This window comes from Chelonoidis abingdonii, chromosome 4 (assembly GCF_003597395.2).
Source record: "Chelonoidis abingdonii isolate Lonesome George chromosome 4, CheloAbing_2.0, whole genome shotgun sequence".
NCBI classification, from domain to species: domain Eukaryota; kingdom Metazoa; phylum Chordata; order Testudines; family Testudinidae; genus Chelonoidis; species Chelonoidis abingdonii.
In genome coordinates this window covers 68,674,141-68,693,213 of record NC_133772.1, presented here as the reverse complement: position 1 = coordinate 68,693,213, position 19,073 = coordinate 68,674,141, and the positions used below count along the sequence as shown (strand labels likewise).

The 19,073-nt window shown below is 37.9% G+C and overlaps 1 protein-coding gene across 6 annotated transcripts in view; it reads left to right on the top strand.

Moving 5' to 3' along the window:
* The window catches only part of SHANK2 (SH3 and multiple ankyrin repeat domains 2), a 673,265-nt gene that overhangs the window by 463,563 nt on the left and 190,629 nt on the right, over window positions 1-19,073 (top strand). For 5 of the 6 annotated variants that reach the window (XM_075065249.1, XM_075065248.1, XM_075065253.1 and 2 more), the window contains 2 exons: window positions 13,501-13,583; window positions 15,182-15,306. In XM_075065249.1, coding sequence (XP_074921350.1) covers window positions 13,501-13,583; window positions 15,182-15,306 — 208 coding nt within the window. Of the gene's footprint in view, window positions 1-12,925; window positions 13,106-13,500; window positions 13,584-15,181; window positions 15,307-19,073 lie in introns of those variants that run through there. The other variant, XM_075065252.1, reaches the window with a different exon arrangement.

Genomic DNA, 19,073 nt, shown 5'->3' with positions numbered 1-19,073 from the left:
CTATGTGTATCTTTCTTAATGTGGCACCCAACACTTTCAACAGCAAACACTGTATAAAGCATGTATGTTCTAGTCTAAATAAAGTGACAATCTTAACGCCAGTTCAGCAAAACAGAATCTCTTTCACTGGGAATAAGAAACAGCAACTAAATTTAAGTTCTTTCAGTTCAGCTATATGTGGCATTAACAAGTTTCTGGGGGTAAACTGGTCATGTAAACCACTTCCAGGGGTCTATTTGTAATAAACCCCAATGCAAGCTATAATGCTGTAACTTACAGAGGAAAACTGTAGGGGACACGCATGGTAAGTGATGACCATGGGTAAATGCACCCACTGTATTTGGAGGAGATTTAAATTATAAATAAAGGATGGAGTATGCATTAGGCAAGGACAGAAAAGTGGGAACCTCCATAAGGAAAGCAAAGCAAAATTAATGATGTAGGAAACAAAAATGTGAAAACTTAGTCTAAATGTCTAATGGATGGTGTGTGCAAATTAGACTACATGCCAGGCATATCTAACTTAATACAGCAGGCTCAACAGACAACCCAAGATGACACTGATTTGTCATTTGTCATTCTTACAGGAGGAATATTTTCATAATAGTGCTTGAATAATTTCTTCTATGTATTAGATCCACATGCTTTCCATCAATGCCAGACCAGAATTTTCCCTTATTTTTGTTTGTATTGTAAATCATGCTTATAATTGCCAATTCACAAGCATTTTATTGTTTTCTTGCTGTTCTGCCCTATCCCTTTTGTAGCCTTTTGGAAAGATGCAATCACACAAGAGCTTGTGCCAAACACAGATGATCAAAATAGTTTTGGGTTTTTTTGATGGAGGAACCCACCTCTATCCTCTGCTCAGGTCCCACAACGCTTTGCTCATGTTTGGGAAGAACCTCACCCAAATGTATTTGCGGCTCCCCTCCGTGCCTTGAGTTTCAACCAGAGTACAGAGATACAATCTGTACCCTGTGTGAACGTGTTCCTAGAAGTTTTCCACCCCAAGTTTCCAGGTACAAGGGTTCGATAAGAATCCAAACCAAACCCTAATGTGGTGGTCTTTAGTGATCTCTGTTACAATCCTCTTGATTAGTTTTTCTTTAGGGCTGCTCAAGTGTAATGGAGTAACCTCTTTATACTGTGTGTTTATACATAAAACATAAAAAATGTCGTGTGTGTGTGAGTGTGAAAAAAACAAACACTTGGATGCCAGTGTAACCTAGTGAACAGGACACTGGACTGGGACTCGGGAGATCTGTGTTCAGTTCCTGGCTCTGTTGTGTGACTTGAAGGAAGACACTTCTTTCCCTGGGCCTCACTTACACTATCTATAAAATGGCAATAATGATGATCTCCTCCTTTATAAAAGTGCTTTGAGATCTACTGAGGTTATGAGAGCTAGATATTAATAATAATCCTTATTTTAGTGTGTTAAGATGATTCAGTAGAAATTCCCCTTTCCTCATGGCTTAATGGCAAGAAGAGTAAAGGCTATGAAGGCAGCTGTTTTTAGGTAGGTAGAAATACCAACATCAAAAGTAGATGAAGTAAGTTCCCCTTGTCTGTTTAAACTGACTGGCCCCCGTATCGTATGCTCTTGGAGTCATGATCTTTGCTGAAAGATTGAAGTGAAAACAGTGCAGGAGTGGATGGCTCAGACAATCGATAATTAGTTTTCTAGCAGTAGGCTGCCTGCTCAAATGAAGACAGAGTAGTAGCTAAAAGTTGCAACTGTCTGTTTGCGTGGTTTGTATGAAATGAATTGATGGGTTCTGCCTAGTCATCACTGGATTAGGATCTGCATAATAAAACCATCACATTAGGTACTACTAGGCATTCTGTATACTGCATCCTTAGTTCGTAGCTGTGCTTCAGGTATGGCACTAGAGCTGATGTTGATAGCATTTAAGGAATTATAAATAAAGTATGGAATATGGGTTAGGCATGGACAAAAAAATGAGAACCTCCACAAGAGAAAGCAAACCAAAAAAAAATGATTAGGGGTCTGGGGCACGTGACCTTGTGAGGAGAGGCTGAGGGAACTAGGCTTGTTTAGTCTGCAGAAGAGAGAAGTGAGGAGGGGATTTGATAGCAGCCTTCATCTACCTGAAATGGGGTTCTAAAGAGGATGGAGCTCAACTGTTCTCAGTGGTGGCAGGTGGCGGAACTAGGAGCAATAGTCTCAAGTTGCACTGGGGGAGGTTTAAGTTGGATATTAGGAAACACTGTTTCACTAGGAGGGTGATGAAGCACTGGAATGGGTTACCTAGGAAGGTGGTGGAATCGCTATTCTTAGAGGGTTTTTAAGACCCAGCTTGATAAAGCCCTGGCTGGGATGATTTAGTTGGTCCTGCCTTGAGCAGGGAGTTGGACTAGATGACCTCCTGAGGTCTCTTCTAACTCTAATCTTCTATGATTCTATGTAGTGAAACAACTGTTCAGTGGAGAGAAGAGGGAACTTTGTGTCCTGGTTTCTCCTTTTCCATACTTTTATTATTGTTGCTAAGTATATGCATAACTTTTCACATCAGGAATAACTATAGGATTACAATTTCAACATTTTCTTCAGTTAACCCTGTAGTGAATAGTTGTCACAAAAATAAATTCAGAATTTTAATGTGCAGTAAATCTTGTGGAAGTTGATAGTATGATAAGTATTTTGATCTTTTCTTTCCTCTCTATTTTGATGGACAAAGCATTGCATTGCTTCACCACAGGTCAGTGAGGTTTATAAACAATGGTAATTGGGCGGGGTGGGGTGGGGTGGGGGACCAAAATTAGTAATGTCCAATTCAACTGACATTCTTCCATCATCATCAGCAAGGCAAATCGCAAAGGGATATAGCCTATTTCATACTGAGCACCACCAGTATCGATTCTAGCTTAATCCTTAGGATGGTCTGGCTGGATGTTCAATTTCTATCTGTCATTTTGGCGACCATCTGATTATCAGCTGTGTAGCAGCAGTCTTTTGTATATGGACTTCATAATTCCCCGTATCAGAAAAACTGCTGAAGCTGGACCAGAGTTGATGTAGGCAGTTGCTGGGGTTGCCTAAGAATATCCTCATTTCTGATCTATATGAAGTGTCAGGATAAGAACAATTGGCACAGACTATGAGAATCAAAAATGTCAATCATCTGTTCTTTAGTGTTCCGCAGTGCCCATGTTTCACTGTGATACAATAAAGAACCACAGTTATATCAACGTTAGATTCACAGCTTCATAGGAAGCTTGATGTAATGACTTCTCCTGAGATACCACTCATGGGCCCAGATGGCAGCTGCTATGGAAGTGTCCATATCTTTTTTGAACACACTTAAGCACTGCTTCTAATAAATGCATTTTGTAATTCATTGGTCTTCCATTCTAATATGACAGCACCAAGTACAGTAACTCCGCACTTAGTCATCCTGGTTAACATTGTTACATTGCTGATCAATTAGAGAACATGCTCATTTAAAGTTATGCAATGCTCCCTTATAACGTTGTTTGGCAGCCACCTGCTTTGTCCACTGCTTGCAGGAAGAGCAGCCCGTTGCAACTAGCTGGTGGGGACTTGGAACCAGGGTGGACTGGCAGCCCCTCTATCAGCTTCTTGTTCTCCTAAGTTCCTTGTGCAGCAGCTGCCCAGCAGGCTACCATTTGCCAGCAGTTCAGCTATCCCTCCCCCATGCTGCTATGTGCTGCTCCTGCCCTGTGCCTTGGAGCTGCTCCCGGAGCCTCCTGCTTGCTGTGTCAGGAAGGGGGGGTAATGTCAGGGTGTTCCCCCTGCTTACCCCTTCTCCATATAGAGCAGGGTGGGGACAGGGCAGAGTTCAGGACAGAGAGAGCTTGCTGGCTGCAGCTGCTGACTCAACATCCTGATTTTTTTTTTTTTTAAAGGCAATGTATTTAACAGTGTGGTCAGCATACTTAAAGGCAATGCACATCTCTCTCTTGCTCTTTCCCACACAGGGTGTGTCTGTGTCTGCCATGCTGTCTCCCCTCCCTCCATTTGTGCTGCCTTGTAGAGTATGAGGCTACGTTAACAACCTGTTAACCCTTGAGGGCTCAGCTGAATGCTAATTCATCATTTAGCAATAAACCATTCCCTGGGAAATATCCCACCCAACCAAGCTTCACAATCATCATTGCTGTATACAGTATTAAATTAAAACTTTTATATTTATGTTGACTACCAGAATTTTCTTTCTTTCTTGCTTAGTGACTGGACAACATTCCAATGTTGAACTCATTCAGCTGTTCCTTTTGCACTTGACAAATGTGCTCAAACAGGTGTGATCAATGGTTGATATTTGAAGGGCTGAGGGTTCAGTACCAAGCTGGCAGTGATCAGCACTGAGGTCTTGAAATAATGCCACTTGTCATCAGATGACACAGGAAGTGAAGCTGCAACCTTTCTTCAGTGGCTTTGAGAAGTTCAGATTGGAAAGCCATTTGATAATTCATTTCTAATAAGAGTTTCAGCCCATTAGCTGGCTGTCATTGAAGTCAAAGGTGCACTTTTTGTCAGCAGGAGCCACAAGTCAGTGTCAGGTTCTGCAAATCTACAAACTTATACATCAATGACTGGTGTCTGCCAACTGTCCTTGACAACATGATCACAGGCCTAGTCAAACCAACTTGACTATACCAAGTCTGCTTGTGAATTTTCAGGTAAAAGAAGAAACACATGATCACCATGTCATTGATAGCTGCAAATTCCAGCAATCACTACTCCTTGTTCTTTTGCTCAGCACCAAAGTTCCCCACTGTACTTAACCACTCTGGGAATCCTTTCCTACCTGTACATTAAAGTTGCCCAGGGACATGATGTCTTATCTCCGTGGGCTGGTTTTAAAGACCTGCAGTTGCTGGTTAAACCGCCTTCAGCTTCATTGTTAGCTGTGGTATTGGTGGGACCATACACAGTGATGGTGGTAAGATGTCCACAGCCAGTGCAGAGTCAGACATTGCTGAGTTGCTCATTACTCACCTGTCAACTCTCCAGTGCCTATGGGACAATAAGCGAAAGTACAATGCCAGCTTTTACTGGAGCAACCTATTGTGGCAATATAAGGGGGGGGGAGAAGAGAACCCTCAACTTTGTTTTCACTGGTTCTTTGCCAGCATGCTTCAGATAAGGTACAGCTATTGAAGCTCAGGCTCTTCAGCTGTTTAACAAGGACAACTTTAGCCATTTCAGGCAATGTTTGAATGTTCCAGGCACCAAATTTACATTTGCCACAACATGTATTATATCAGGATGGCCTTGTTACAAAGTTTCACTGATCATTTTTTACCTGAGTGGCCGGCACAAACTTTTAGCCATTTTGGCTTCAAATTGTTGACCAAATTGTTGCAGGTGGCTGGCTTCAATAGATGTGAATGTACCAACTCCAGAGTGTTGTTTTTAAGGTATTACAATTCTGGTAATTTATTCTTGTGACAAAGATTTGATTGACTCTTCCTCTGTCCTCCCTCCAAAACTGGATTACATAAATCTTAGTTTATAGCATAGATGACTACAAGAATGAAAGAGATACAAATTTACTTTATTTACACTTTGTCTGTATGGAAAGCAGTATAATTTATATGTTAGACTTTGAGTGACATAAAGATGAATGAGAGTGAGTCCAAGTTTCTCTTTAGAAAACTTTATAGTGAGAGAGCTGTCCTGCAGTATTTTAAAAGATTGATTAGTGAAAATGTGTAGTCTTTAAAGACTGGATCACTTCTTACCACCATGGTTAATCTTATTTTCCTTGCAAATTTACTAATTATAAGGCTGGAAACAATAGTGCAACCTCCCCTGTTCACCAACGTTCATCAACTGTTGTTTTTTTTAAAAAGCTGTTAATGTTTATGTTCTATTTAGTAATTTATAGTAATATGCAAGTCCTTATTTTTTTTCTAGAGTGACAAATATCCAAAATCTTCAGCTAAACCTCTCTTGGTTCCTCTACTAGTCCAAAAGTTTGATGTATATTCCTGTATGGAAGAAGGAGACATTCCTTGGACATCTTATTGTAGTACTTAATCTTTGTACAGTGTTTAGAAGCTGTGGTGACTAGCAGTGATATATACTAACAGAATAGTGGCAATATTAAATGCTTTGGGGGCAAGAGGGCTGGAAGATGGGCATGTTGCTATAGGTAAGGCAGGAAGCAGCAATCTGAAAGCATTCTGCCCTTTCTCACTACTGCCTTACCTGTCCCTAACATAGTCAGCTGCAGAAGTCACATGTATATTCAGGAAACAGCTCAGCTACAGAAACACAAGTGTTTTCTCACAGAGAGAATACCCGTGCACACCCTTTCTATTCCAATCAACAGGAAGCTTTTTGGTGAGTTTCTGGGGCATGGGAAAGGAAATCATCAGGAAAGGTGCAATTTAAAAAAAAAAAAAAGCGCTGGGGAAGTTGCAGTAAACCAAGAGGTCGGAAAGGGGGAAATAGTTGTTTTATGTTTTGTGTTTTGTGTGTTAATAAAATGAGAGATTCCACTGAAAGAGTGCTAGCCAGGCCATCACACCAGGGGCACTGGTATGGGGGTGCATCACTCATAGACTTTAAGGTCAGAAGAGACCATTGTGATGATCTAATCTGACCTCCTGCACATTGCAGGCCACAGACCCTCACCCACCTCTGATTACTCTGGCTAGACCCCAAATCCCTGGCTGAGTTACCAGAGTCCTCAAATCATGACTTAAAGGCTTCAAGTTAGAGAATTCACCATTTACATTAGTTTAAACCTGGAAATGACCTGTGCCTCATGCTGTAGAGGAAGGTGAGCCCCCCCGTCCCCAAGGCCTCTGCCAATCTGATCCAGGGGAAGATTCCTTCCTGACCTCAGTTAGGTCAGGAAGCCAGTTAGGTTTTTTGCCCCCTGCTGCTCCCCTTGGAAGGCAGTTCCAGAATTTTACTCTTCTGATGGTTAGAAACCTTAATGTAATTTTGAGACTAAACTTGTTGAGGGCCAATTTATAGCCATTTGTTTTTGTGTGCACATTGGTGTTTAACTAACTCCTTTCCCTCCCTAGTCTTTATCCTTCTGTTGTGTTTAGAGAGAGCAATCATATCTCCTCTCAGCTCTCTTTTGGTTGGGCTAAACGAGCCAAGCTCTTTGTCTCCTCTCATAAGGTAAGTTTTCCATTCCTCAAATCATCCAAGTAGCCCTTCTTTGCACCTGTTCTAGTTTGAATTTATCTTTTTTAAACATGGAAGACCAGAACTGCACATGATATTCCAGATAAGGTCTCACCAGTGCCTTGTATATTTGTACTAACACTTCCCTATCTCTACTGGACATACTTCACCCAATGTCTCCTAGGACTGCATTAGCTTCTTTCACAGTCACATCACATTGATGGCTCATAGTCATCCTGTAATCATGCAATATACCCAGATCTTTCTCCTCATCTGTCACTTCCAAGTGGTAAGTCCCCAGCTGATAGCAAAAAAATTTTAGTCCCAAAATGAATGACTTTGCACTACTAAATTTCATCCCATTTCTATTATTCCTGTTTACAAGGTCACTGGAAGTTGCAAGTTCTCTGCAAGCACCTGGCAGGATCAAACCCAATGGCTGGCTGTAGACATATCTGTCTCTTTCTAGCTTTATTTATCACTCTTAAGTGCAGATGGCTGTCAGTGTTTTTCATATTTATTATATGTTATTACAGTTGGTTTTGTTGGGATAGCTTTAGAATTCCAAGGCCAGGTTATTGCCTACATTCTTGATACTTTTACTCATAACCCAATGAAAATAGCTGATATTGGAAAATGAGTTTATGAAGCCTCCCTTAGCTCTTATAGGAGGGGGTCTTCAAACAAATTTTTGCCATCCTCAAATAAAACCGATTCTTCTCTGTCAAGATTCCACAGTAAACATAAAGCAAGCCCTGAGACTTTTTGGAGAAGGTTCACAAGAGGATTCTTTGAGGCATCCCAAACTTAATTGACTCATTTTACATAAAAACTGCATGTATATGGAGGGATGTTTAGATCATCACCGAACCACCTATTTCAAAATCTGAACATAGATCATTGGTTTTGTTTTTTTCAAAAGTATTACTAATCTGTGCAAGGAAAAGGAGAGAAACTTTTTTAGATGAAAGTGGATAGTTTCCTTTTGTTTCCATTTTACAAATCCATGATTTTCACACCTGACCAAAGGTCAGCTTTTAAAGAAAAATTAATAAAGCAATGACTTCATCCTATTCTTTTCCTACAGTCCAACTAGTGTACCATCAACTTCTTTTACTGGCTACAGAGTAGCAGCCATATTAGTCTGTATCAGCAAAAAGAACAGGAGTACTTGTGGCACCTTAGAGACTAACAAATTTATTTGAGCACAAAAGCTTATGTTCAAATAAATTTGTTAGTCTTTAAGGTGCCACAAGTACTCCTGTTCTTTTTATTGGCTAGTACTCCTGTAAATGGTGGTAGGGGTGTTTGTTCTGGTATCTGAGGAGGGTTTTCAGTCCAGTTTCCTGAACATATCCCAATATTTTTATCCTGATAAAAAGTTACATTTTCCTTTAATGGAATCATATCTTGAAAAGTAATATTTGCTACTGTGTATACAGAAAACTGTTCACTGTTAAAGGTCCATAAGTTAGATTTTCTTAGTGCCACCTAAAAAATCTTGCTCTTAACGACCAAAAGGATTTCTGCTATTCTATATGAAAGGAAGAGTTCAATATAAATTAGAATTTGTCTCTCCCTTTCTTCCTTGCAAAAATGACAAACTGAAGTGGTTTTAGCAAGAGTAGATTTTTATTCTGTTGAAACCGTGTGTGAAGTGTTTGATACATGGGGAGACACAAACCTTAGTCATGCTTTATATTTTAATAAAATTTGCTTCTGCTAGATTTTATTTTGGTTATGGCAATTGCCTTGCAAAAGCAAATAGTACTAGAAGAAATAAAAAATACATAAAACAGCTATATATATTCTGCAAAAAGGAAAAAACATACTTCATAGAAACAAAAATAATAATGCTAAAATGTATCCAGTAGTTAAGGTCATGAGGGGAGTATACGTATAAAGACTCCATGGTAGAGAGATTAAAGAGTAAATTGCAGCCGGAGATGCTATAGCCCAAGCTTCTGTAGTTCTCATGGCTATTATATAATTATTTTACAAAATAAATAACCAGAATTTAGTATCCGCATGTACATTTAAATAAGCATCAGCACAATCGGATCCTTGCATGGGAGGTACTGCAGAGAGACTACTAAAAGTTTGAAGATAAGTCTAATACAATATGACGCTGGTTCTATTTGGATTGTAAGCATTTTGGGACAGGGACCATTTGTGTATCTTCCCACTTATTCTGTATAGTGCCAAATGCACTCTTGCCACTTGAAAATAATTAATAGCTGCTCAATGAATTATTCTATCTCTACATTTTGCTACAGTGAATTGCACAGCTGGATGATCAATGGTCAGGGAAATTCAAGCAATCAAATGTAGTCTCTTCATTAATCTTGACGTTCTTAATTAATAGAATCGGCCTCTCATTCCTGATCTCATTTCATTAAGGGAGATACCTATAAATAGTAAGCCAGATTGACCCATCCCAGCAGTGGCAGAACATGTACTTCACTGGAATTTCATTGTATCTTGCAATAAAATATACTGTAGAAACTGCCTCAAATCTCAGGCATATCAGTGAGCTGCAATTTGGGATTCCTTGTATTACTCAAGCAGTATTAGAATTCAAATGTAGCTGCCTACATGGACTGTTAAATAGAATGGAAACTGAGAACCTACACGGAGAGTTACTCTAGAATGGATAAAAGCTAGCTTTTCTCTACCTTGGGAGAGATTAAATGTGTACAAAATGGCCACTTGCATTTCTCTCCGTTGCTATGGGCAAAACACTTAACCTCCTTTCTTCAGTGTCCCTGTCTGTAAGAATCCCTAATTTTTGCGTACCTCACAAAATGGTTCAGGTTTAAAAGGAGTTACATACATGTAAAGGAGTATGCTTTATATAATAACTTTTCCTTCAGTGGTGTGGTAGTCTGTTTTGTTAAATCCAACAAACACCAACAGATTTAGAATTAGGAACTTTTTTTCCTGCCAGAGAATAATAGCTCAAAATTAGGAGCTGACAAACTGTTGTGGGGGGGTAAAGAGGCCTAAGTTAAAACCTACCTGATAACCGGCCCATTTGGGGGGGAGGAGGAAATGGCCAGCACACTATAGCAGGTGGTCTAATTACATTTCATCTTCTATATGACGTATGTCATGTTTAACCAGTCCAGTGGTAAGGTAACTAATGCCTTGTACAACTAATAACCTATTGATTTTATTACTCCTAACCTGTCAGCCATAATCTAATAGTGGAAAAACTAACATTACTCTATGAACTCCTCTGTTAAATGTCTGTTCCTTAATTTTGGTTCAAAACAGGACAAACCTAAATTTACATGTTTTTTTTACCTTCTGGAGTTTGGTGTATAGTCATCATCATAGCAGGGACCACTCAGTCTCACGTGGAGCCATATGGTCTACTCAAATAGCCTGTGGAAAATGTTCCTTTTATCTGTTGGAGACGAGCCCTCTGAATGGGCTTATAGCACCATGTGTCTTACTCATCGTTGGTAGTGAAGGCTTTATACCAAGGTTTCTCAAACTGGGGGTCAGGACCCTTCAGGGGATCATGAGGTTATTATATAGGGAGTTGTGAGCTGTCAGCCTCCACCTCAAACCCTGCTTTGCCTCCAGCATTTATGATGGTGTTAAATATGTTTAAAAGTGTGTTTTTAATTTATTGGGGGGTGGGGTTGCACTCAGTGGCTTGCCGTGTGAAAGGGGTCACCAGTAAAAAATAATTTGAGACCCACTGCTTTATATGAATACTCTGTAGCTAAGTATTCACACAACCTTCAGGATTGAGGGAGTGCTACCAAGGTGGCTTGATCCATGATAATTTGACCTAGTTATGGGATGGGCACCATTTAGTCTGCTAGACCCATGTAGACTGCAAACTGGCTTCCAGCATATCTTGATCTGCATATATTGAATACACCCTGCATAATATTAGGTAAAAGAATCCCATCGGGACAAAATAAACATGCTATATTGGAAACAATTTATGCGTAGACATTTTGTCTTATGGGACAGAAAAAATGAGCTTGTTGCCTGTTGATAGCTTCCCTTGCTCATTCTTCTACTGCTATTGGAGTCCTGGCTCTGCAGCAGTGAAAACATCAATTTTTGCCTACTCTGTCCCACTTTTAACTTCTGTTCTGAGACACTAGTTGACAGCCATAAGGTCAAGGCAAGTCCCTCCTTCCTGCAGGGTAGAGGAGAGAATGGCCACACGTTCATTTTCTCAAATATTTATTTGTTGGTTTTCTGTTTGGGTATTCTTGAAGTGTAACAGCATGATTTACATTATTGTAAATAGCCATAATCCAGTGTCTTTAAATATGTATTACTACAACAATCTGTAACCCATTAACCCCCCTTTTTTTGCTCTCTGGCTGCAGAGGTATTAGCAGGCTGCTTAGTCTTGAATGGTCTCTTTAGCATAAGTACTTTACACACATTCTAAACAACCTGTTCCACCTTGTATTTAGCTATGACACTCTGAGAACCTTTCCCAGAGCCGAAGCGTATCTCAGAAGTGTGTCTTTCACCAATAGAAGATGGTCATAAAAGATATTAACTTCATCTACTTTGTCTCTCTAATATCCTGGGACCAACACAGCAACATCAACACTGCAAAGAACATTTATTGCTAGGGAAATTCAACTGGTTGCTTTGGCACTGGAACATTGATGGGGGAGATCCAAAATGGAGAGAGGGTGGGTGCTAAATCTTGCATGTCACGTCTGATACTTACCTTCATCATTTTTTTACTTGCAAAATGGACTTCTTATAGCTCAGCTTCACTTTACAGAAACTGTTTTTAATATATAAATGCGCTGGAGTTTGGAAGGTGTCCATTGGTGTTAGTTCTGGGTGTTTTGTGTCATGATGATGTAATTGTATGTCTCTGTTCAGAGCTTTAAATGTGCAGTTCCCACCATTTTTTCTTTATCAGAGTTCATCCCTCTCTTGGTTCTTTTTATAATAGTACCAAAACAGTTTGAATCTCTTGCAATAGTGTATGCTTCCCTCCCCTCTGCAAAAGAAGCCTTAGTGACTGGATTCTATAGGTGAGCCGTAACAGCCAAATGTGCTGTTTCAAGGCTCCCTCAAGCATCTCCTTTTTGAAGTTGATCTGCATGTATGGAACAGTGAGAATTAAAATTCACTCCCAGCTTGTATTTACTTCCATCTTTACTAGTAGTGTAGTTGTAAGCCCCACAGCACTGTTTTGTAGTACATTTTGTTTGTGGTTTAGTTATTTAACCTGTAACCTTGTCCTTATTTAGAAAATGCCATGTAGGTTTTAATGGGCAGTAGTATCTCTATTTCATAGCTGTGCTTTAAATTGTTTAATTCTCACCTTGTATTCACTTCTTATTAACCTAACTCTAATTACCTTGTACTGATGAAAGAGAGGCCGGGGGGGGGGGGGAGTTCAGGCCCCTTAAATCTTTGTAGCTAGGCTTGCATATTTTAAATATCCGAGCGAAGCCTGTTTTTATTTGCTTATTTTGCAAAACTGATTTTCTTCATACAGTGTCTACTTTTTTCTTTGATAACATGAGCAAGAATCTTAAAGAAAATGTAGGTTTAAGTAAATACTGTCTGCATGGAGTTCTTTTTACTATCTCTCTCTTACAGCATTTCTCTGTTTTGCAAGGAATATGAAATATTTTTTTAAAAATTTGTTTTCATGATTGCACTTGCCTTGTTACTATTTCAGTTATGCAGATTCTTGATGCTGTGGAGATTTGTGCTTGATGACGCCAAGGCAGCTGCACGTTGTTAGCATTGTAGGTTGTCAGATGATCATGTGGGATTCTTGCAGCATGCAACATTCAGTAGGATTGAAAAAGGGCTTTTGATGCAAGGCATACCTTTCTGACTATATTTGTGCCTTTTTAGCTAGCTAATACAGAAAACAGATCTAATTTAAATTTTTAAAATGCTGCCTCATTTTTCTTCTGGTTGGTTTCATTTTGGCTTCACTAGAAGATGCATCTGGTACATCCATGATTGAGGAGTTTATTAATGATATTGTCATTCAGCTCACTTTCTTTTCTTTTAGAATCCTAGCTAACCCACAGATGACATGATCACACATTCGTTCAGTCATTCATATAGAACACAAACCACCATGCATGATTTCTTCCTATTTCTCTCCTCTCTCTGCCTTTTCATTCCCTTTGAGTTGTATTGTCATGTTCTCTTTTTCCATTAAGCTTTCTTTTGTCTTTCCCCACATTGTTTGCTGTTTTTTTTTTCCCATGCTTGGTTACTGCTATATTATTTGATTAACTGGCTGTGATGATGATGAACCTGCACACTGGAGGAGCAGCTACTACAGTGGTGATGAAGGGATGTAATAATGGTCGCTATCCTCGGAATTCTCTCTACAGTGACTGCATTATAGAAGAAAAGGCAGTGGTTCTGCAGAAAAAAGACAATGAAGGATTTGGATTTGTGCTCAGAGGGGCAAAAGGTATGTATTTTTCAGTGTCTCTGTGTTCATGTGTAAAAATATATATTTTTTTTATATATACACACACATCTCTAAATAAACGAATTATTCTTCTTGCACTTGGTTGCTAGACAACAGTGTTTGCTGTATGCTATGCTACTCAGATGGATTTTAGTGGTTTCTGTTTGAACAGTCTGGATTTTGTACAGAGCTGTCTCATCTATAATCTTCCTTGGGAAAGAAAGTTTTGGTTTTATTTTTATTTCCAGGGCAATTGCAACATTTTGCCATTACCTATTCTGTTATCTATCTAAGCCAAACTACAGGTGTCTTGCTTCAGATGGAAAAAATTCTTACACTGTGTATTTCAAATGTCAATTTATTAAAATTGTGTCTATGAATAACAAATGGAAAATGCTGGTTAGGGTTTTGCTTAAAATAGGTGTGGACCTTGTGCAAGGTGACATTGGCACAATTTTAGTATGAAAATATGATCCTTTTTATTTCTTCAGAAGCTGCACGTATGTTGCATGGCCTGTAGTGTGTTCTAAAAACTGCTTTCTTCATATGTTTAAAATGTTAACCTTTTTCTTAGACTAAAATCTACTTTTAGAGGGTTCTTAAGAGTAAAGCCTTACATTTAGTGCTCTGCTTTTTAAATTAAGCTTCAGTGACAGTAAATTTTACTCCTTTTATGTTTAAAAAATATATTGATGGTATGTCCCATCTCTTGCTCCCCCTCAGTTTTTCTCTGGGTTCTTCTCCCTTGCCCTGCCTGGCTCCAAGGCTTGCCCACATGTGGTCATGAAGGATATTCCACACCCTCCTTCTGGGGACACCATTTTTATCTTCCCTCACTAAAATTATTTATACGATCTTTCTTTTTTTAATAGCAGTAAAAGCATTTATTCTAGGTTAAATGCATGTGTGTGTGGACCCCCAGGAAAGATAACGTCTTTACCAGTTTGTTGATTAACTGGCATGAGTTGTCTATGCAGCAAACAGAGGTTACACCTTCTGTGTAAGCCCAAGTATTTCTCAGTCACTCTCATGCTCTCTCACACACAAGTCTGAGTTCCTCAGGTGAACGATCCAATGCCCTTACTAATCCTAAATCTTTTCTGATACAGGGCTGCTACCAGCTACTGTACCTTCTCTTACTGTAGAAGCTGATATCTCTTCTGCTCATATTTTGAGATGCAAATAAATATAAAAAATAACTTAGTTTTGATTTTTATATTTTCATTTAATGTTGGTAAGACTTTTCCTTACAGCTATAGATCATAAACCATGTTAGTCAGTTATTTCAGAGAATGAGAATGGCATCTTAACACACACTACATTTCCAAAAAGCCTTGACGTTCACTATCAAAATTGAACTACTGTTACACATTTTGATCGCTTTATGTGGCAATAAAAGGGAACATACTTCTCAAAAATAGAGAATTGTAGAGTACCAAGGCCAAGGGATTGCCTGTATCTAGATTATCTGAGGCAGAGGCCTAGTTTACTTTTAGCACTTGTTTTTGGCCTTACATAAATCATAATGATAGTCTTTTCAGTAAAATTATAGTTGCAAATATTTTATGGTATTTATAATATGACATTTATTTTCAAAGCTGATACACCTATTGAAGAATTCACCCCAACTCCAGCCTTTCCTGCTTTGCAGTACCTGGAATCTGTGGATGAAGGGGGAGTAGCATGGCAAGCTGGCTTGAGAACTGGAGACTTCCTGATTGAGGTAGGAAAACATGGAATTTGATTGTGTGTTCTGGTGGGGGAAATACAGTGTTTTATTTTGAAAAACTTACCTTGAAATACTGTAAAATATGTTATGACCAGGAGGGCAGAGGATGCTGTATTTTGGTTTCCTGCAACATTTTAGGAAAGTAATAACACAGATATTCAAATGTTTTGGGTGGAGCTTTTAGTTTTAGTTTGAAAATATACTATGTGAGAAATTCTTGGTGGTTGATTTCTCTTCTGATTTGGGGTAGCTGCATAGATTACTAATTCTATAACTTTAAAAAATATATTTTGATGGGTCACTAAAATTCAATAGCACAGTATAAATTATGGGTGACAAAATATTCTAAATGAAAATTAATTTCTAGACAATAGAGATTTTATTGATGTCTGAATTAATTTTATACAAAAGGTAAACTACATTATGTCCTTTAATTGCATCCACAAAAAAAAAACCTTTGCGCCAGATTTTATATTTGATAGATATGGCCAGATAGCAGAGGATTGTTAAAGACCAGCAGGAAGAAGTACTGAGCAGTTGGTTGGTTGGGTGTTTTTTTAACTGATTTATTGCTGTGACACAGGCCATGATAGTTTGGAGGATGCTTCCATAACAACTTGTGTTTCAAATAGAACATCACTTGTTATATTGTCAGCATAGTTGATGCTTTGTTTCCAGATATGTTTTGCAACATGAATCTACAAACTAAAAACAACACTGTTCACAGTGTTCAGATTTTTCTTCTGATGTTTCGTGTTTCTGTGCTGACTTATCTTTTTCCCCCCTCAAAGGTATATCTGTATTTTCAGACTTTTGAGTTGTAATACAAAACAAATTCTGCATAGATGAAATGAAAGATATAGGGTTTTATTCTGTCTTGAATATAAAGACAATTTAAGTTGTAACTCCCAAGGTCATGCAATTAAAGTATATGCAAAAAACTCCCTATGTATCTGTGAAAGAATAGACTGAATAGATTTTTCAGGCTACACAACAAATGTACATGCCCCTCTGAGCTTTGAGTACACGTTACCTCAAGTAAATATATACAATATGTATGTAGCTACTATGATACCTAGTAGATCATTGACTTCTAATTTACAATATTAAGTACATATCAATTTACGTGCTTAAACATGCAAAAATACTTTAAAAATGGGAATTACTGGTGTAATGGATCTTTACCTAGTTTGTTTAAGATTTTGTTCTGGTAGTGCTAGGCATTTAGAGGATAACCTGCTATTTAGAGTAGTGGCTTTTTTTGTTTTTTTAAGATCTGTAGAAGTGTCTGCACTAAATTTTCTGTCTTTAAGAGGTCAATTTTCACAGGGGCTATTCACAGGCAGCTTTGATTGATCATGAACAATGGCTAACTTCCTAAAAGGGAGATGATAACAGGTTGACAAAATGACTTAAAAGAATTGCTTAGGAGATTCTGAGGAGGTGTAACAACTGTAGGATAATGAATACTGTACAAAACTATAACTTGGTTTCTTAACAAGCTTTATAATGAGTTAAATCAATGTCTAGTCCCCAGTTCAGTAAAATACGCATTTAAATACTGTGTTAAAGAGGGAGGGTGCCTTAATGAATCAGGGCCTTACTCCATACTTCAATGCAGTGAAGTTGGTTTGTAGCCTGTTCTGACAGATGTAGTGATCTGAAAAAAATAAATATATACATCCTCTTCTGATACAGCACAAATCAAACTGATAGAAAATGCAAGAATGACTTCTCAGATTTAGAATGGGCAAGAGCTGGAGATTATAATGTGTACATTAATAATCACTTGGGTATTCTAGATTTCACATAACTCTTGTTAGCATTGATAATCCATCATATAGGGAATTTGTTTCCCATTTGACTTCTATAATTAGAGGAGCACTGTGCAACTTGTCCTTTCAATTATTCTTTTGTTTTTGATATCCGTATGCATTATTACACTGTAGTACCTGCCTGGGTGGAAAAAATGAATAAGAATAGAGTAAATTACTAATGCAAGAGGGCACCAAATGGTGTCTGAACAGTTTTCCATGACACTTACAGCGAAGTCATAGTTCCACAAGTAAACAACCTCAGTGATCAAGTTGACTTGATGAGTGTGATCATATTGAGCAATTGGATTTTTACAGCTCTTATACATTGATTAAATTGTGTAAATATGTATAGACATGGGAAAAAATTGCTTTTATGTATAATATATGTTGGAGGATTGTGAATCAATATGTTCGCAAGAAAGAGTCAGAACAAGGTACTTCTCTGTTCAACCTCTCACTGACTTTCTGGGTGACCCAGACCCTAACCCTAACCTCTTTGCCTTTGTTTCCCCTGTGTAAAATATGGGTCACACCACATCTGCTTCATAGGAAGGTTTCAAAGTTTAATTTTCTTAATGTTTAGTGTTCTGAGATCCTAGATGGAAGATGCTATAGAAACACAATATAATATCTAGTGTAATTACACTCATGCTGATGCCATTAGAAAGCTATTTCCTTGTTCTCATGTCTGGCTTGTGAAATAGTTCTCTTGCTTCTATGGCTGTTAGTCTCTCGATGTTAATTTTGCTAAAATAGGAATTTTCCCTTGCATCTGAAACGGCTGTATGGTTGTACACAGATATTGTAGAGTGACTAAAACTTACCTATTTTATTGATGGATGCTTGATCCAAAGATTCTTAGATACCCTATTTATAGGCTTATTTTTGCTATTGGAAACTTTTGAGAAAATGTGTGACAATTGCTCCTTCAGTATCTTCATTTTCAAACAGAAATAGATTGTTTGTTTCATTTGTATAAGGTATAATTCTTTGTAAATCTAGAGTATACTCTCATATATAATTTTTTAAGTAACCTCTGAACTCTTAATTAGGGTATAATTAGGAACTAGTTTAACAATGCGTAATTACATTGCCAGCTTTGCAAAGGTTTAGCATAGAACTATCGATTTTTTTTTTTTAACGTCAGTATGAACCACTGTCGTCCTCTAGTCTGACTTCCTGCTTAATGCAGGCCATTAAACTTCCCCCAGAAACAATTCATATCTGAACTTGTGTACACGTGTATGAAATATATCTGCTAGTGCATCATAATTGTAGTGGCAATGTCGTCACTGTATGCTATAACTGTATTATACCTACTATAAAAATGAAACTGTCTGGAATGTTTTACTAATACAATTTTATTCGTTCTTCTAAGTGATGTGTTAAATCTCGTATTTGCAGGCAGATTAAAATTTTATTATTGGAGTACTGATTGTGTATAATCTAACTGGAATTCCAAGTTGGTGACTGACAATCTAATATTTTATTGTTATAAAAAAAGCAAAATTCAAGGTTTGATTGAAAGATTTAAAATTAAGTAAATATTTCAATGGTATACTATGGGGGAGGGGGAAGGGAACCAACTCTGAATTGATACATCAGAAAGGAATCCATATTAGATTTATGGAACAGTTGTTTCTAGACTGAGAGATCTTAATAGGAATCCTTTCTCCTTTTTAATAATCTAGCTAGTATTTAAGAGTGACACATGAAGAGCAATCAGTTGCACATTCCTGATTTTTTTTTCTTCAGTTAATTGAAGATTTATTTGGTATAAATTTGTAATTTAAGTATGGATGAAACGGAAGGAAATCATTTTATTTTTATTGTATATGGTTTTATTTAATATTTACATTAGATCAGAATATCCATTTTTTGAGTGTAGATGCAAAGAGAAGAAATCATTTTTCGTCAAATTTTAAAAGCTGTAAAATCAAAGAG